At 32.8% G+C, this 18,997-nt stretch overlaps 3 protein-coding genes across 5 annotated transcripts; all 3 read right to left on the bottom strand.

The window, feature by feature from the left end:
- Positions 1-3,637: 3,637 nt before the first annotated feature.
- LOC125582928 lies at positions 3,638-6,501 on the bottom strand. Its single transcript, XM_048749387.1, has 2 exons — positions 6,345-6,501; positions 3,638-4,374 (listed from the first exon to the last, which is right to left on the bottom strand). Exons 1-2 carry the CDS (start codon positions 6,499-6,501, stop codon positions 3,638-3,640), a joined length of 894 nt encoding a protein of 297 aa, XP_048605344.1.
- A 2,806-nt stretch (positions 6,502-9,307) lies between these two features.
- LOC106358274 (E3 ubiquitin-protein ligase APD1) lies at positions 9,308-11,961 on the bottom strand. 3 transcript variants are annotated; one of them, XM_013798020.3, is made up of 11 exons: positions 11,892-11,961; positions 11,505-11,783; positions 11,298-11,404; positions 11,095-11,220; positions 10,931-11,024; positions 10,550-10,621; positions 10,399-10,481; positions 10,166-10,312; positions 10,014-10,089; positions 9,627-9,942; positions 9,308-9,501 (listed from the first exon to the last, which is right to left on the bottom strand). In XM_013798020.3, exons 2-11 carry the CDS (start codon positions 11,710-11,712, stop codon positions 9,426-9,428), a joined length of 1,305 nt encoding a protein of 434 aa, XP_013653474.2. In that variant the 5' UTR covers positions 11,713-11,783; positions 11,892-11,961; the 3' UTR covers positions 9,308-9,425. The 3 variants fall into 3 exon arrangements, with proteins under 3 accessions (XP_013653474.2, XP_022544550.2, XP_022544552.2); XM_022688829.2 differs by having other exon boundaries at positions 11,505-11,722; positions 11,813-11,944; XM_022688831.2 differs by having other exon boundaries at positions 11,505-11,600; positions 11,813-11,933.
- Positions 11,962-16,372: 4,411 nt separating this feature from the next.
- Positions 16,373-17,879, bottom strand: LOC106427775 (GDSL esterase/lipase At2g38180). Its single transcript, XM_013868504.3, has 6 exons — positions 17,639-17,879; positions 17,377-17,454; positions 17,155-17,295; positions 17,016-17,092; positions 16,788-16,931; positions 16,373-16,709 (listed from the first exon to the last, which is right to left on the bottom strand). Exons 1-6 carry the CDS (start codon positions 17,747-17,749, stop codon positions 16,493-16,495), a joined length of 768 nt encoding a protein of 255 aa, XP_013723958.1. The 5' UTR covers positions 17,750-17,879; the 3' UTR covers positions 16,373-16,492.
- Between the last annotated feature and the right edge of the window lie 1,118 nt (positions 17,880-18,997).

Below are 18,997 nucleotides of genomic sequence, written 5' to 3'. Positions count from 1 at the left end.
GACCTTTGTGTCGACTCAGGGTTTAATAACTTTAATGTGCACTTTTATATCAAGTTCACTTGATCTTTACTAAAATTTGGATTGATCGAATCATGGCGGTTGTATGCCATTAAACGACATAGTCCCTTCCATGTATCAAAAATCAATTCTAATTTTGTATCATCCCTTATATGAGAAGAACTTTTATTTCTCAAACCAACCATATGTTATCTACAAACCATAAGTGTATACACATACTTTAATGATAACATAATAAGTAAATCAGAAACATAACTTTATGTGAATTCTCAGTGTCAAATACATAATGAGCATCCCATAACTAAAATAGCAAAGCCTTATCTATAATATCCATACGTTCTACATGGCCATTGAACGCCTTGGGTGGTAAACCTTTAGTTAGCGGATCCGCTACCATCATGTCCGTCCTTATGTGCTCGAATGACACTCTCCGTTTCTGAACTTCTTCTTTAACAGACAAGTACTTTAATTCCATGTGCTTAGCACCCTTCGAGTACTTGTCGTTCTTTGAAAAGAAGACAGCTGCAGAATTATCGCAGTAAATTCTCAGCGGCTTGGCTATAGTGTCGACAATCCGAAGCCCTGAGATAAAGTTCCGCAGCCATAGTGCATGAATTGTGGCCTCAAAGCATGCCACAAATTCAGCCTCCATGGTAGAAGTAGCAATGACAGACTGCTTTCCACTCTTCCATGATATTGCTCCCCCAGCTAATAGGAACAAGTAGCCAAACGTTGATTTTCTGCTATCAACGCATCCGGCATAGTCTGAATCTGAATATCCAATGACTTCCAGCTGATCAGATCTCCTATATGTAAGCATGTTTTCTTTGGTGCCTTGTAAGTACCTGAGAACCTTCTTTGCAGCTTTCTAGTGGTCCATTCCGGGATTACTTTGATATCGACCCAACATTCCATCAGCAAAGCTGATATCAGGTCGAGTACATGTTTGAACATAGTTCAAACTCCCAACCACCGATGCATAGGGAATTCTTTCCATTTCTTTACGCTCAAATTCATTTTTTGGACATTACATTTTACTGAACTTGTCCCCCTTCTGAATTGGAGTTATTCCTGCAGAGCATTTCTCCATTTTATATCTCTTTAAGATCTTATTGATATATCCTTCCTGAGACAAACTTAACAGTCCTTGTGATCTATCTCGAAATATTTCTATCCCGATCACATAAGATGCCTCACCCATATCTTTCATTTCAAAGTTCTTAGAGAGATACTTCTTCACATCTTGTAACATACCCATGTCATTTGCAGCAAGCAAAATATCATCAACATATAGGACTAAAATCACAAACTTACTCCCACTGATCTTAATGTAGATACATCGATCAACAATGATCTCTACAAAACCATATGATGTGATGGTATCATTAAACTTTATATACCATTGTCGAGAAGCTTGTTTTAGTCCATAAATTGACTTTCTCAGCTTACACACCAAATTTTCTTTTCCTGTGACCACGAATCGTTCTGGTTAGTCCATATATACTTCCTCCTCAAGATCTCCATTCAGAAAGGCGGTTTTTACATCCATCTGGTGAAGCTCAGGATCATAATGAGCCACCAAAGCCAAAAAAATTCTAAGAGAATCCTTCTTTGAAACCGGAGAGAAGGTCTCTTTATAGTCAATGCCATCTTTCTAGGTGAAACCTTTAGCAACAAGGCGAGACTTGCATCTTTCAGGTTTACCTTTTGAGTCACGTTTAGTTTTGTAGACCCATTTACAACCAATGGTATTGAAACCATCGGGCAACTCTACTAAGTCCCATACATGATTATCATCCATAGATTTCATTTCTTCTTTTGAGGCATCAAACCACTCTTCAGAATTGTCACTTTCCATGGCCATTTTGAATGAGATCGGATCGTCATCCATGCTTAAGTCACATTCATTTTCAATAGTGTAAACCACATAATCATTTGAAATGGCAGATCTTCTTTCTCTTCCAGATCGCCTTAAAGGTATTTGTGGTTCACTATTTCCTTCTTGAATTATGACATGTTCATCAACAGTATCTTCAGCTAGTGGGACTGGCTCATCATTTTGTTGTCCTATTGTGCCATTAGAGTCTGATGCAACAATAGGAACAACTACTTCAGGTGGAACTACAAGTGAAGAAACTTCAACCTGAACTTCATTAATGTCCACTTTTCGTGGTTCACCACTCCCACTAGTTTCACCATTTTCAATGAACCTAGCATTACCCGAATCAACTATTCTCGTACTATGGTTAGGGCAATAAAATGTGTACCCCTTTGATTTCTCAGGATAGCAAATAAAAAATCCACTGACAATCCTAGAATCAAGTTTATTTTCATGTGGATTATATAGCCTTACTTCTCCTGGACAACCCCATACACGTAGATGTCTTAAACTAGGTTTCCTTCCCGTCCACAGCTCATAAAGAGTCTTAGGAACTGCCTTACTAGGAACCCGGTTTAGCACATACGTTGCAGTTCTTAACGCATATATCCACAAAGAAAGGGGTAATGAGCAATTACTCAACATGCTCCTAACCATCTCTATTAAGGTACAGTTCCGCCTCTCAGCTACACCATTCTGCTGAGGAGTACCGGGCATTGTGTGTTGTGCACATATGCCCCTACTTTCAAGTACCTTGCAAATGGACCAGGACATTGTCCACTTTCATCGAATTTTCCATAAAATTCACCACCTCTGTCAGATCTCACTACTTTCACCTTTTTATCTAACTGTCTTTCCACTTCGTCAATGAATACCTCTAGGACATTCACAGACTTAGGCTTTTCATGCAGTAGATAGGTATATCCATACTGTGAGTAATCATCAATAAATGTGATGAAATATTTTTCGCCACTCCATGAAGGAGCATCGAAAGGGCCACATATATCGGTGTGTATTAACTCAAGAAGCTGAGTGCTTCTTGTGGCTGGTTTCTTTAAAGTATGTTTCGTCTGCTTTCCCTTAATGCAGTCTATGCATACATCTAAGTCACTGAAATCCAACTGAGGAAGAATTTCATTCTTTATTAACCTCTTAATTATTTCTTTGGAAATATGACCTAGTCGTTGATGCCACAAGAAAGCAGAACTTTCATTAATTGCGCTACGCGTAATGCCTCGACTTTCAACATTAAATAGGGATTCAGAAAACTTTGCATCAAGGTTAAACTTATAAAGTGAATCAAATAAAATACCACTACCATAAAAGTAATCATTTCGGTAAAATGTGAAAACACCATGTGCAACCTTAATACTAAATCCTAAATTGTCCAACCTACTAACAGAAACAAGATTTCTAGCACACTCAGGTACATAGAGACACCCTTCAAGATCCACATGACTTCCAGTGTCCAAGATCAATCTATACGTCCCAATTCCTTCTATTTGCGCCTTCATCTTGTTTCCCATGAACAAGTACTGTTTAGGTCCTCTTATGGGCTGGATCGAACTGAATCCCTGTTTAATATGAGACACATGAGTAGTAGCACCAGAATCTAACCACCAAGTATTATTAGGAACTTCAACAAGATTCATTTCATAGCAAACAAAGCTGTAATGTTTACCTTTCTTGTCGAACCAATCCTTCCTTTTAGGACAATCCTTCTTGAAGTGTCCTACTTGCTTACAAAAGAAACACTTCTTTTCCTTTTGGATTTGACTTTGAGGTCCTTTCACTTTTGTCCTTCCTACTTGATGTTCTTTTGCTGCTACTAGCACTTCCAAGACCTACGAGGTTAGCAACTTGATCTTTCATCTTCCTTAGTCTCCCCTCCTCTTGAATTAGCATAGACTTTAATTCCTTAAAGTTCCATTTATCCTTAATGGTGTTGTAATTCACCTGGAACTGGCTAAATTCAAGAGGTAGAGAGTTCATGATGAATTGGACCAAGAATTGCTCATGTACCTCCATTCCCAAGGTCGTTAACTTTGCTGCCAGATTAGACATGTGCGTCAAATGATCATGGATTGGCTGAGACCAGTCAAACTTCTTTGTAGTTAGCTCATTCATGAGACTTCCTACAATCGACTTGTCAGCCAATTCCGATTGTGAACACTCCTTAATTTTCTCTATGAATTCCCTTGCTTTCTCTGTCTTAGGCATTGATGGCTTAATACTTTCCGCCATTGTTAACCTCATAAGGTTCAAGCTCAGCCTGTTAGATCGCTCCCATCTCTCATAACGAGACTTTTCAGATTTGGAGCTATCTACTGTAATAGCTGAAGGTTCCTCATCAGATAGTATGGCAGAGTCCAAAGCCATTACACCTAGTGTAAACCGGATTTGCTCGAACCACTCACCATAGTTGAGACCATTAAACTTTACCACAGAGTTAGCAGATGCAAACACATTTGATGAAGCTGCAAGCATTCATACATGTTTACCCGTTAGTGCTTTGAGACTTTAATATATATTTAGACTAATAGAAACTTTAACACTTGTATTTTAAATAACCTTTGGGCAATATTTAAATACAAATACTTCCAGTGATGTTAGTAATAAATACTTTAATATTAATCAAATCAAACACTAATCAAATAAGTATGTTATCTTTGGATATACATATTATCGACTATAATAAGAAATGACCAATTCTTTTCTTATAATTAATCATATTCAATGATCCACCTTTGGATGATCTTCTAGAATATAAAAAATAAATTAATTGATCGATCAAACTTTTATGTCATTTAGCATCTTTGATCAAGGTCAATTATGAATTCTATAGTTTTTAATATCTATATCTAATATAACAAGGTCACTTTGGTGACTATCATATTATATACATATAAACATTAAAAAAATTCGAAGGGGAAAACTACTTAAATTGTGCTAATATTTCATAACACAATTACTTTAGCGGAAGCATTTTAGACTTAACTATTTATTTTATTTTTTTTTTTTTTTAATAAAATAAACTTCAGTTAAGTATCTATTTATTCATGCCTTTTCGTGTCATGTTCAATGTTACTGGCGAGAGCACCATTAACCGAAACATGCAACGACAACTTAATGCATCTTGTTTAATTTAAATATTCATTTAGTTTGATAGATAATTCACGTGTATACAACACACTAAGTGAATTGCCATATGCTAACGTCATGCATATGAAATTCCAGACACGTAAAGCTTATGGCATCGTATATCATTACGAGAGTGCCATACTTGATCGGGTGATACCATATCATTATAAAAAAAATTGTATGTAATTAAACATTCGTGCACAAGATCAAGTACCGTACCATTATATACGTTTTATCTCATACGATGCCGTCCTTTAATGTCAGTTTTTTTTTTTTGATGATTTAAAACAAATCCCATAAACACTCTTTAAAACAGATGACACCGTATATGTTCATGAAAAAAAATGAATATATTATTCGTTATATTAAAAAATTAATGCATGTGCCTTTACGGTGACAACGTTAAACTTTACGGCATGATGCAAACCGTAAACTAATGAGAGCACATGTTAACAAAATTCCAGAATCACTTAATCATGCATGCTACGTTAGTTACTTCTAAACAATTACGAACCAAAGCGACTTTCTAATGCATTCAGAATTTTAACGCAATGACGATCATGAACACACGCTTGACAATTACCAATACGTTTACGTGCTATGACGCCATACGTTCAATAACGGTGAATTAAACAAATCTAGTTGGCTCTGATACCACATGTAAGATTAACTTTTATGATTTCAATTATGAAATCTACCCCAAGACCATAATCTAGATTTAGTTTAATTCAACCCTAACACATTTCTAAAGAAGATAGAAACACTAACCTTGATCCATGCTTGGATGCAATTCCACTTGATCTTCTCCTCTTTAACCTTCTCCTTTTGGTGATTTCCTTGATGGACAAGAAATCTCAAAGCTTCCTTAATCTCTCCTTTTGATAAATCTTATTGTTGTGTGTTTTAGAAAGACTCTTTCCTTACGTACAAGTCACTTTTATAATAATCAAAGAGATGTGTCTTAACCAACATAACTCTCGGACATAATACTTCAACGCAACCCTTCACTATTTTAACCGCACAAGTGCTAAATAATGTATCATCATATATATTAAATCTATGGTAACATATTCCATTATTATTACCATTTACATATACATATATATAATCATGAGATTAAGGACATTTATATATATATAAGATAAAGTAGGAGGGTTATCAATACACCCGGATTCTAACTCATTAATCGAAACCGATCTATCACGGTATCGTCTTTCATATTAGAATCTAAAAACACTAATATGAACTTGAACTTTATATTAAACCAATAGATACATAGGTCACGTAGAATATAAAATATTCTTACAGATAGTGGTGGTCAATGTCATCTGTTCTTGTTCTATGTCGTAGTAACTGTCGCAATTTCCAGGTGGCATACTGTGTGAAGAAACGTTGATGTTGACGTTGTGGTTATGATTAGAGGATTCCCCAACCATTTGCTGGCGTTCAGCAAGTGCAGCCATTGCACAAGCATGTCCATGTTAAGTATGAAGATAGCTAGGAACATTTTATTGATAGAGATAAACGATTACAAACGGTAAGGATCACGATCTCATATCGATCGGATCAGTGATCTCATGTCGATCACCACCAAGCTCGTAGCGCCATGGCCAAAAATTTCATACATGGCATAATACCATCTACTCTCCTTCTCAGAGCCGTGCTCACCCCTTGTAAAAAAGGGCAAGAGCCTTAGAGCATCTGTACTCATGCATCTCATCTCTCGCACTTAATCTCTCAACAATATTATATCAATATTTTAAATATATTTTAATTTTGAATTAAATTTAAATACTTAAAAATAAGATGCACCATTCACATAGAAACATGTGACATTTTTAGTCTCATGTATCATTTTTAGTCTCTCTGACTTTTTGAAAATCTCTCGGGAGAGGGACGATTCGTGCTAATTCAACATGTGTCATTTTTAGTCTCATGGGAAGAACTCTCCACTGCTGGTGCCCTTAGGCCATGATTAACCTCGATCTTTTAACTGGGGTTCTTAGCTTCAGCTAATAGATAGTTCTTAGCTTTTAACTACGAAAAACTAAAAACGGTCTCTTAAATAAGAGATATAAGAGACGTCTCTTAGCCGAAAAGTATAAAGAAAAAAAAAGTGTCAAATCATGAATTAAGAATCTCAAATAAAAAGCTAGGGTTAATCATGCTATTAGACCCCTTAGAGCAGCATTAACGCTGAATCTTAAGGAGCTTTAAGAGGTGTAGGGCCCACAAAAATCATAAAACCCACCCATTCTTCCTCTTCTGCAAGAGGCGAGTCCGGTAGAGTTTTTGTACTGTTCGGGGGTCCCACTGACACGTGGCGGTCCGCGATTGGTCTATTTTTAATTTTTTTTTTAAATCGGACAAAACAAAAATAAAATAAAATAAAAAAAATTAGGAACCCACGCTCCCCTCCCTTGCGTTAATACTGCTCTTAGGTTTTAGTTAAAATCTAGGGCCCCATATTTATATACACAATACATTAGTTAGTGTTATAAATTCTTACATACATGCATATATATAGAGTTTGATTGATCATACAAATTTTTCTCTACATTTTGGATTCTTTTTTTAGATTTTAATTATAAAATTTTTTATGTGTCTACCAGTTTATTTCTTTGTAAACGTACCAAAATCTTATATAAATATATCATCTGAGAAAATTTTGCATTATGTGTTGTCAAAAGGAAAAAGAGATTGCTTTTACCCAAAAAAAAAGAAAAAATTGCCTTAGGCCCCAAAAACCTTCACACGGCACTGCTCCGACTCTCTCTTTTATACTTCCTGGATTGCAACTGCAAACCCTCTGTTCCATTCCCAGTCTTCACTCTTATTCTTCTAATGGTTCAGCTCTACCTCCACGTCAGCTTACTTACTCTGGTGAGACCTATCAGTCCACCAGATGATGAAGACGGCGTTGCTTGTTCTACAACCGAAGCCACCCGTGGTGGGGAAGAAACATAACTATCATCTTCTTCTGATACATACTGCCAGAAGTAAGATGTCTGAAAATGAGAGTTAAAGACATGGAAACATAACAACTCTCACAACTTCCACTTGTAACATAAATCACAAAGGTACTCACTTCACGCCTACGTGAAACTATGTCCAAAACAAAACCAAGTCTAATAACATTGTACTTCCACTTGTAACATAAATCACAAAGGTGCTCACTTCACTCCCCAGGAGCTTCCTTCTAAAGACATTTATGTTTAACAAACTGTTCAGGTGTTTGCAAAAAAATGTGCTTAACTTGATACTGTTGAGGCATGGTTCTCTGAAGACAACCATCTAAAAGAAATTGTCTGTTTTTTCAATACACTTCCTCCATTTTGTCATCTTCAGGATTGTCTTTTCCATCATGGTTGGTTGTTTTCTTCTCATATTACTAGACCGGTGTACCATTTGAATATACTCGAATGATCTAACTAGAGAACACATAAGACACATCCAAACCGACCAACACTTAAATTAACCAGGAATCCAACCAAAGAAAAGATAGCTCATTCTTTTATAATGCAGCATCAAATTATCAATTATAAAGTGAATATATTAAAATTAAAAAAAATCCGAACGACCGTTTGGATCAAACTCTAGTTCTGTTAAAAAAAGTTTCAGCCCCATTCGGATATTTCTAAGTTTTGGTTCAGATTCGGTTCGGATCTTTGCGGGTTCGGTTCGGGTTCGGATAACCCACTAAAATTATTTTTAAAATTTTAAAATTCATTATACACTTTACATTTCTCAAAATTTATAAACAAAATATATTACATACAAATTTGAATAACATATGTCAAAATACCTAAACTTAACATGTAATTTGATTTGGTTTGAATATTTGGATAGATAATCAATAGATATTTCAAGTATTTTTGGTGATTTGAGTATAGTTATTTTAGACATTTACTTTTGACTATTTGTATATATTTTCAAGTATTTTGGAAAATTTAAAAATAACTTATATATTTTGGATGTTTTTAATAGACATTGAATCTAAAATATATGTGTTACAAAAAAAAATCTAAAATATATTTATATAGGAAGATATAAAAATCTATTTCGGATACATTCGAATACCCGAAATACTTCGGTTCAGTTCGGGTTCAGTTCCGGTTCTTTAGATACCAAAATTTTGAACACGTTTGGATATTTAATCAATTTCGGTTCGAATTCGGTACTACATTTTCGACTCGTTTCTTCGGATTCAGATTTTTACACCTTAATGTTCTAGCAATCGGTCTATGTAACTCCTAGTCGTCAGTCAAAAAAAAAAAACAAAAGGTTTTTTTACTAAAAACGATTAAATCAGTCTATGCGGTACCCCACACAGACTAATGTCCTAAAATGCATAATTACCATTTACCAATTTCTTGAACATTACATCTTATACTGTATAAATTCGCTTCACCTTCTTCATCGTCCTTCTACAGACTGGACAACTCCCAGCAGCTTCTGCTATCCTGTGCACATATTTTGGATATTAACAACTTTTTTCCTGATGCAGTAGATTTGATATATATACAGTTGTATATTATATTAGCTCATGCTGATTGCTGAGAGACATATTAGTTTGAGAAAAACTTACTTTGTTCCACACTGATAACAAGAGACGCAATGACCACATGGGAGGAAAAAGCAATCTCGTTTAGCATCAAAACAAATGGCACAGAGACGTCTAGTGCTATTACTTGCTTCACCCTCATTACCCGTAAAGTCTTCAAGATCAGCATCATCTGCTGCAAAAGACTCATTAGACGAACCCATGCTTGAACCATCTTCATCTTTGTTTACAAGTAGTCGTGTTCTCGCTGAATCATTTTGGGTTTGATCTCTCTCTTCACCATCACACTGTAACCTTTTCCAGAGTTGTATAGCTACCAGCATGAAGCAAGTCACCAAACCTAAAAATAGAAACTTTCCATTTCTCAAATCTGATTATAAATTGCTTTAAAATAATTGAAATATATTCAACCTGTGCCGACTACATAAGAAGTCCATCTAGGTTGATATGAGAACCTGATACACCATTCTTCTTCAACTGATGCTCCCTAAGCTCAGAGGTAATGAGAATTGAGCATGTAATATATATAGATTCTGTGGGTGTGTTTCCTTGTGAATGCATACCTGTCTTGGTGCTGGTGAAGTTAAGACAATAGAGTTTCCAACAAGGCACATTTCATTGAATGTGCACTCGCCGTTGCTGAAGGTACACTTGTAGAATGATTGTTTAGTATCATACAAGATTGCCCTCACATCAATATCCAGTTCCACCTGAACAAAAAAAAGCATCTCAAGTAAAAGAAGTGGACGTGAGCAAGAAGAAACAAAAACAAAACTCATTCCTAAGTCATCATTACCTCTACGTCCTTCATGTTGGAGTTAGCCACAGCCACATAATAACTTGAAGACTTACTTATCTTCACTTCAATCACACCACTACCTGTATAGGACTTTTGTTAACTCCTGAGACAACCAATACATTTAAGTGGGAACTTCTATTTGAGTAACCTCGAATCAGATTCCATGAGAGAGCTGTGTTCTGAGATGCATGTTCCTCCAACAACTGATAAGAGTCCGTTCCTATTTGATTGAGAGCATTGAAATAATCAATTGACATCCCTAAAAGGCTAAACTTACAAACAAACTACTCAATCATATCAAGACTTCTTCTATAGTTCTACCCTCTATTTCCTTATTTTATTAAGAGTTAATGGTCTAGTTAGGAAAGTTGTCGACTTTCCTTATGGGTTTTATGAATCTGTTTTGTGTATTACTATCATGATTGTTCAATCAATCTATATTAACTGTATCAAACAAGAAGGCAAGCATAGAAAAATGACCAAACAAAGAATAAAAAAAGAGATCACAACCGAATATAAACCAACCAACCTTCATCGACCACAAGCCGAAGTGAACGGCCTTCTGGTTTGACACTATATGAAATATTCAACGAAGCTCCTTTGTTCAGATAGTATGGCCATTCCTGAAAAAAGTTAAATCAGGTAAGTTCGAATCTTTTGACTTCAGGTTTTCATGAGAATCTTTAAACATACCTTGTAAGAGTTATGTGAGACAGAGGCCAAGCGAGATTCAGACCAGTTCACTACAACATCAAGAGGAGGAGATGTATAGAACCCAAATAACTCAAGTCCAGATTTTGAATCATCTAACTCTTTCACCTAACCAAACAAGAAAAAAAAAACATTCTCAGCAACTTAGCAGTGTCTCTCCTGATAAGAGTAAAAAAGTCAACAACCTTTACGCTTTGTACAAAAATGGTGTTTGGTTCAATAAGAACAGAAGAGTTGGGTCCAAGACAGACATTTCTTGGTCCGTAAACACCAACAATCATAGCCATCGACACTGAGTCAACGATAATCAGTCAAATTCAGACAACCGTTCCACAAAAAAAAAGGACAAGACCTTCAAAAACAGAGAAAAGTCAAAAGTGTCGGAAACAAACCAAAGAACCAGAAGATGATAACCACAGCGAAGCAGGACACGCGTTGTTCAACACCGGCCACTGAAGCGGTCCCAAGATCGGGCCGGTTTAAATCCCCTGCATACCGATGATCAAACCGGGGATCAAATTCTTGGTTAACGTCTTCTTCCTCTGTATTAGAAGATGAAGAAGAAGACACATAGGGGAGAAGAGGAGGAGCTGAATCCATCTCGGGCAATCTAGAGAGAGGGAGAGGAATCAGGTGATGGGTGAAGGAGAGGATGATGAAACTGACGAAACCTTTTTAAGATATAAAGAAGGAGAAAGACCTGAGAATGTGTGAGGAGGAGGTGGATCCATGGAGATAATTAAAGTAACGGTTACACTGTTTGAAAATGGTGGTCTCACCTGCGAGTCTTCGTCTTTTCTTTTCTCTCCGTCGTTGAACGGTAGAAAGGTAAACGACGGTTGTCACGGCTTTATAATGTTTGACTTCTTCGAGGGTACTTTTGTACTTTTATAATAAATTCATGTGATTTTGTTTTAAAATAATAATCTAGATTTTGATCTGCCTTTGAAAGCGACGAATATTTTTCGTTGAAAAATTTATTAATCCATCTATTTGTTTATGTTTAGCCATGTGCGTTCAATTTTCAGTTTAACGATAATTTGTTATTTTTTTTTGGCTTTCGGTTCGGTTGTGATTTTGTTTTTTTCGAATTAAAAAATATAGGGACCGTTTGATTATTTGTGAATTTTGGTTTGATTTCGGATTAATTAGTTTACCTCTCAGTTTGATTTGGGATAAAAATATTAAAAATTCGATAAAGTTTTGAGTTTAATTTGGTGCTGTTCGGTATCTATTTTTTGGATAATAAGGTTAAAAATCACATTTTTGTATTTTTAGAAAAAAAATCAGCTAAATTTAAATATTTAACATATATTATTCCTGTGATTTCGTTGTATTGAGAAATCTGTATCTTACATAGTAATATTTCTTATCTTTTATAAATCTATTTATATTGAAGATGATTTTAATAATGAAAATAAATTATATTTAAAATTCTTACAATATATAATAACTTCCCGAAAACTATCAAGATTTTTTATTTTAAAATTAACATTTATAATACAAAATAAGAACCATTTTAAAATTAATTCCTAAAAATAATCATTTTTAATAAGAACAGAATTATCCATGTTTATGTTAACGAATATAAAAAAATAAAAACTGAGATTTAAAGCATATAAGATCAAAAATTACATGAAGGGTTACTTGTAAATTGGGCTTACAAATCAACGGCCAACTTTTGTTTTCTATAACCCGACCTAAAACAGGTTTAAGTATCTTCAAACCGACAAAAGAGAATGCTTAGGTTTTAGGAGAAACTTGGGGAGAAAGTTGGGGGATCTTCTCTTTATTATCGAATATCTCAATCTTTTAAGATTAGTATTCCGAAAATTCAGTTACCATGTCAAACATAATATATTTTCTACGTGTTCATTAAGTTAATTTAGTTAAATCGGAAAATCTTGTTTCTATATATTATCTTTTGAATTTATTGTATGCATCAATTACAAAAATGGATTTTATAGAGAATATTCTTGGAATTTATTTGATTTGAATTCGAAAATATATGAGTTTCTATTTATTACGTTTTATATTTATATTTATATACCAAATTTGTTAAATATAAATATTTAATTATTTAAATATTTTTGGCTGTTTAAAAGGTCAATAACATTGAAAACCAATGATTTCGAAATATGTTAACCCTATACTATAATAGTATAATTAATATTATTGAAAGATAATATTTAATATATTTCGGCAACTTCGTATAAGAAAATTTTAAATAAGACAAAGATATTATAATAAACTCCAATTTATTTGGTATAGTTTTTTGGACAATGGGTTTTTGATGGTGTTAATAGAGTTTGAATAAAGTTAGGGTATGAATAGTGTTTTTAGGGTATAGAGTTAGAACACAAACGAATATGGATGAGTTAATAAACATACACGAAATGGGCTTAAAAACGATAGATATTTTGTTTAAATTATTGGGTTGCGTTTTTTTAGTTGGACATAAACATGATACTTTTGAATTTGTTGGGCTTTTAATTTCCGAAAACCATTAAAAATAAGTGAAAAATGTAATGGAAATTTTTGTAATTAGTTGGAAAAGTCAGGTGCATAATCTTAAGTATTGATATGCATGCATTAATAAGCAATATATATATATATATTATAATAAGCAATATATATAAATGAAACAAGATGTAAATAGAAACAAGATTAGTTCATCTGAAATATTATATTTGTTGTCTTAAAATAGAGTTATTTAAAAAAACACTCTACTGTAGAAGAGTTATAGTTGGACCATTAAATTAGCAATTTAACAAATCAACTTAAATATAATCATATAATAAATTTTGGAATAAATTTAAATGAGACTAGTATATAAATAAATTTTTAACTAAATCTTAATAGATTTCATTTGTTTTGGGTAATTAATTTTGGAAGAAATAATATATCCCAAAATCTGTAAAAAAATAATATTAACTTTTTATGTAAAACAAAAAACAATAATTTATTTTGTGAACGAATTTATATGTACGATTTTTTTTGGTAATAATAAAAACACAAAATGGAATATAATACATTAAATAAAACAATATTTTGAAAATATATTATTAAAGGTTCGACTGGTGACATGTAGTATTACAGTTGAATTACAGCATGATTTGGAGTTCAATGAAACTTGCAGTTGAAATTATGTGGTAAGAACTATAAGTTTATGCGGTAAGTTTGCAAGTAAATTTTTTATCATTTTATTAAAATTTATGCTGGTAACATTTTTGATGTATAGGATGCAATATAAATTCTAAAATAAAAATATTAAATATATAAACATACAAATAATAAATATTTATTAATAAATAAAATTTACACTTGTATAATAATTGGTTAAACGTTCGGATAATAGATATTATAAAATCTTTTGGGTTACAAGTCTAACTCAAACTTTATAGAAGGTAACTTATGTCATCAATCAAAATTTAGTCACATATCAACATTTCAAAAATACAAATTTCAAACAAAAATTCTGATAACATTAGTAATAGTTCATATAAAACTAATGTTTAAAATAAACTTTTTAATATGGTGTTACATTTTTAAGCAAACAAAAAACAATTGGTTAATATATGAGTAGTAAAATTTCATCAAAATCAAATTTCACCAATTACAAAATTTTCAAACTAATATTATATACAAAAAACTAAAATTGATATGAAACATATATCTTTATAATTTATCTATATTCTAAATGTTATTTTAAAATAAAAATACATCTACGCGGGTGGACAAGTTAAACTCTAGTAAACTCATATATTCTATACTAGTCATGAGGAAACCTAAGTCATCATTAGATATAACATATTAAAACAGATGTATTCAACTAAAAGTTTAAGTTGATTTGTGTTAAAATGATAAATGAATTATTATTCAAACACGAAGTTAAGAAAAAATAAAATCTAATGTTATTAAACTTGTTATTTGAAAAAAACTAATTTGATAATCCACTTTTATTGAATTATTTTAAGTTGTATATTTACAATCTTTGTAATCATTTTATAATGTTTGGATACATTTAAAAATAATAATAATCAAATCTCATAGCTTTACTAAAAATCACTTTTGATTATTGAATGAATACAATGTTATAAATTTGTAATAAAATGTTGTTCTTATCTGAAACAGGATTAATATGTTACTATAGAAGATAACATATTGAATTTATTTGCATGCATCATGGTCGTGGTTTACGTGTCTAAATTTATCAAAATATTAGTTAAACTCTTAAGAGAAGTATTTTATAATATATAAGTAAAAATGCCCAAGAAAGTCAGCGCTAAGGTTCCTTGTCTAAAATATTATATAAGCTCCACCATATATCTTAGATTAGTCCGGAGAGAGAGTAAACCAAACCATACTAAATCTTTTCATGCAGATATATTTATCTGAAATAGATTCAATGTGTCATTAGAGGATAACATATTGAATCTATACGCATGCTCGTAACTTACATTTGTCTCTATCTATCCAAATGCAAAGAGAAAAAAGTCAAACATTATGATTAAGCTTGTTTAAAATATTATATAAGCTTCATATATCCTTAGACTAGTCGGGAGGAAGAATAACGTATTTGTAGAATATGAAATATCAAACCACTAAATTATATCACAACTGATTTAACCACTGAAATAAACCTATTTGGATCCTTCGGCTTAATTTTAATCATGTAAACCAAAGAAAACTTATACTGTAGACATTTTGAGTCTTTTCTTTCAAACTAAACAAAAAATTGTGGGATCCCAATGGTTGTGCATTGTCAGCCCATGTCAAAAGTAGAATCTGTATACTAGTAGTCATATGAGATGAAGAGACATGGTGTTAAACATTATAGATAAGTAGAACAAAATGCTGTGATATAAGGCCAAACGATAGTTTGGTGTATCTGAAATATGGTGTGAACTGTAGATCCTAGACTACTCGGGAGGAAGCATGAATCGTTGTAAATGTAACATATAGAGTAATCTAAGGCATTGTTGTTCAAAAAAAAAAAAAAAAAAAATCTAAGGCATTATGGCTGGTTCTAAGATTTGGAGACCATAAATATCTAGTTAAAATTTAATTATTTTTGTTACAAATGATCCGAAGACTTATTTATGCCTATGTATGTTATCATCAAACATGAATGGGGCGAACACCTATGCTGTGCTCATGATATGTGAAATACGACACCTAGAGTACTTTGGCACCCACATATGTGAACTTGCATGATAATCTTAAACGGCTCAAAAACATAGATGAATGACAACCATCATTGTTCACCAAACGAAAGGAGAGTTTTTAGATTCAACTGCAAGTTGTTCTGTATATCTGATGCACACAAGCGACAATAAATTGGTACACCATCCAGTAGCAATTCCCTCTATTAAACGTTTTACAGTAGAGCCGTACTAGGTGGTAGCTCCAACTGTTCGTTTCTGAATAACTCTAGCTCAGCAAGGCTTAGCGAGTTTGGTATACCATAATCAAAGGGAAACTCAATCGGTAATGACTTCCAGTAAAGACTCGGTTTCCACTCTGCTTCTCTCACTACCTTCAACACCTCCTTCACCACAACCTCACTTGCCTTGGCTGTGAAATGGATCCCATCTCTATGAAGTTAAACAAAACCCCAATGAGTTAGTTTGATAGAGTATCATTTTAGAGTTAAAATGTTTTGAGTAACTCACGTGAAGCAGGTGTTCAACCAATCATCTTGTTGCTGTATAACGTTCCAGAGATCAACACATTTCACATTGATCTCATTGCATAGAGTCAACAACGCTTCTGCATATGGACGGCAAACTTCGTTTCTCCGGCCTTTTATTGCATCTCTACCACATATGTCACACAGTGATACTGATTCAAACTTCTAATACTAAGAGAGGAAGATTAACCAGATCTCAAAAGATACATACCCAAAAACTAACTGGATCTGTCTCTCATTCATTGGTGGAGGAGAGAGGAAAATGACACGCGTCTTGTCCGAAAGGCTCTGTTAAGAAACAATACAGTAAGAAACAAAAAGTCTCCAACTTTGAAAAGGGGCATTAGTACCAAAAGATGCTCCCCAATCTTCCTCATGTTATCAATGAACTCAGAGAGAGAAACATGAGCTCCCTTCCCTGATGGATGAGGAGGCATTGAATCATTTCCACCGAAGTAAACTATCACCAAAGAAGGTTGTACTACAGCATCCTAATAAAAAAAAAAAAACAGAGACGTCAAGAATCATCATAAATAAAGTGTGACACTTTCGATATGCAGAGTGTATGTTACCTTTGGGAAGACTTGGTCAAGGACCTTTAAGGCAAATCTTGAGTTCCAACCACCATACCCACGAAGGATAACGTCAGCCTGTTAACATGCATTGAAAGATTGAATCTTTAAGTGTTACAGTGATGGATCTGATTCGAAAAGGCACCAATCATTAGGTTGGTGACAGTGAAAAAACATGTGATGAGTGAAAGTTCTCCACTTTCGAACAGATTCAATAGCTACATAGAAGAGAGGAGAAGAAGAAGAAGAGTGAGTGAGAAACCGTGCGAGAGTAGACGTCTGCGAGAGTGGCTCCCCAGCCACCATTGCTGAAGCTGTACTGAACGATTGAAGAACCGAAGAGGACGATCTGAGGTCTTCCTGGGCCAACCATGGCTTTCTTTGCTTGGCGAATTATTAACAAAACTGATCAGTATTTAAAATGGATTTCTATTTTTTCTTTAAATAGTATATTAACTAAATTTATTTAATTTATTGAGATTTTATCATGTTTAAAAAGAAAATTAATTCATATATAGATTGACAGATGTTATTAGAAATTCTAGAAAATATCTTATGATATTTCAAATAAAATATTTTCCTTGTATCTCTTCTAATTTTATCCTTATAATTATTTATTTATTTATTTTTAGTATATGGAGTGAGATTTTATCATGTTTGAAAAGAAAATTTATTCATATATAAATTGACTAATGTTATTAGCAATTCTAGAAAATATCTTATGATATTTCAAATGAAATATTTTCCTTGTATCTCTTCTAATTTTATCCTTATAATTATTTTTTATTTATTTTTAGTATATGAAGTTGTTTTTAATCACAACTAGATTATGATCCGCGCTGTCGCGCGAGATTATGTTTATATATATTTTTTATTCAGTTTCAAATTTAATAAATTTTGATTTGAAGGTATTGCTTAACTTTAGTGTAAAGTGTTTGTGTAAAATGTTGCTGTTTTTATTCGAGTGAATTGGATTATTTAAATGAGCTTTGAACCATAGATGTATTTAAAAGATAGATTTATGTATCTTGTTAGATATTCAATTTTATTTAATATTATGTACTACTAATACACAATCTGTAAAATATAAATATAATTTACAAATAAATAGGAAATTTACATTTTTTTATGTCATATTAGTGTTAATCGTTAAACTTAATTTTGTAGATTGAAGACCATGAATTTTGAATTAGATATATGAAAATAATATTAAATATGTACCATATATAAAGTGTTATGGAGAATTAATTTACTTGAGTAGTGATAGATTTTATAAAAGATGAATTTTATAAACAATTTTCTATCTATTTTTTGGCAATATTATTAAATTTATTTTGACAATAAAACATACAAAATTAATATGCTTATAAAAAATTATAACTTTTCTAATAACATTTAAAAAATCATATAAGTAGTTTTCACATGAATTCTTTAAATCAGTTTTAAACGGTAACATATTTGAGTAAGGTGATAAGTTTGAAAAAAAAACCATTGGAAATGAATGTACTTTTCATGGTTTTGTTGGCTTTTATTTTCAGAGTATTTTATGGTTTTGTTGTGATTGAAAAAAATACTACATGACTCCTTATATATATAGTGTAAAGTCTATTGGTCCAATTTA

The sequence above is a fragment of the Brassica napus genome, chromosome C3, assembly GCF_020379485.1.
Source record: "Brassica napus cultivar Da-Ae chromosome C3, Da-Ae, whole genome shotgun sequence".
Taxonomy (NCBI): Eukaryota; Viridiplantae; Streptophyta; class Magnoliopsida; order Brassicales; family Brassicaceae; genus Brassica; species Brassica napus.
The sequence above is the reverse complement of the archived record's forward strand: the minus strand, read 5'-3'. Positions and strand labels throughout refer to the sequence as shown.

What these genes read in the sequence shown, in the direction of transcription:
- LOC125582928 (XM_048749387.1), bottom strand. Translation starts at nt 6,501, where the DNA reads ATGGCTGCACTTGCTGAACGCCAGCAAATGGTTGGGGAATCCTCTAAT. An exon ending in GACATTGACCACCACTATCT is followed by an intron (nt 4,375 to 6,344) that starts GTAAGAATATTT and finishes GAATGCTTGCAG; the next exon opens with CTTCATCAAATGTGTTTGCA.
- LOC106358274 (XM_013798020.3), bottom strand. Translation starts at nt 11,712, where the DNA reads ATGGATTCAGCTCCTCCTCTTCTCCCCTATGTGTCTTCTTCTTCATCT. An exon ending in TCTCACATAACTCTTACAAG is followed by an intron (nt 11,025 to 11,094) that starts GTATGTTTAAAG and finishes AACTTTTTTCAG; the next exon opens with GAATGGCCATACTATCTGAA. An exon ending in CTCATGGAATCTGATTCGAG is followed by an intron (nt 10,482 to 10,549) that starts GTTACTCAAATA and finishes AGTCCTATACAG; the next exon opens with GTAGTGGTGTGATTGAAGTG.
- LOC106427775 (XM_013868504.3), bottom strand. Translation starts at nt 17,749, where the DNA reads ATGGTTGGCCCAGGAAGACCTCAGATCGTCCTCTTCGGTTCTTCAATC. An exon ending in AGATTGGGGAGCATCTTTTG is followed by an intron (nt 17,093 to 17,154) that starts GTACTAATGCCC and finishes GTTTCTTAACAG; the next exon opens with AGCCTTTCGGACAAGACGCG. An exon ending in TGGTTGAACACCTGCTTCAC is followed by an intron (nt 16,710 to 16,787) that starts GTGAGTTACTCA and finishes TTAACTTCATAG; the next exon opens with AGATGGGATCCATTTCACAG.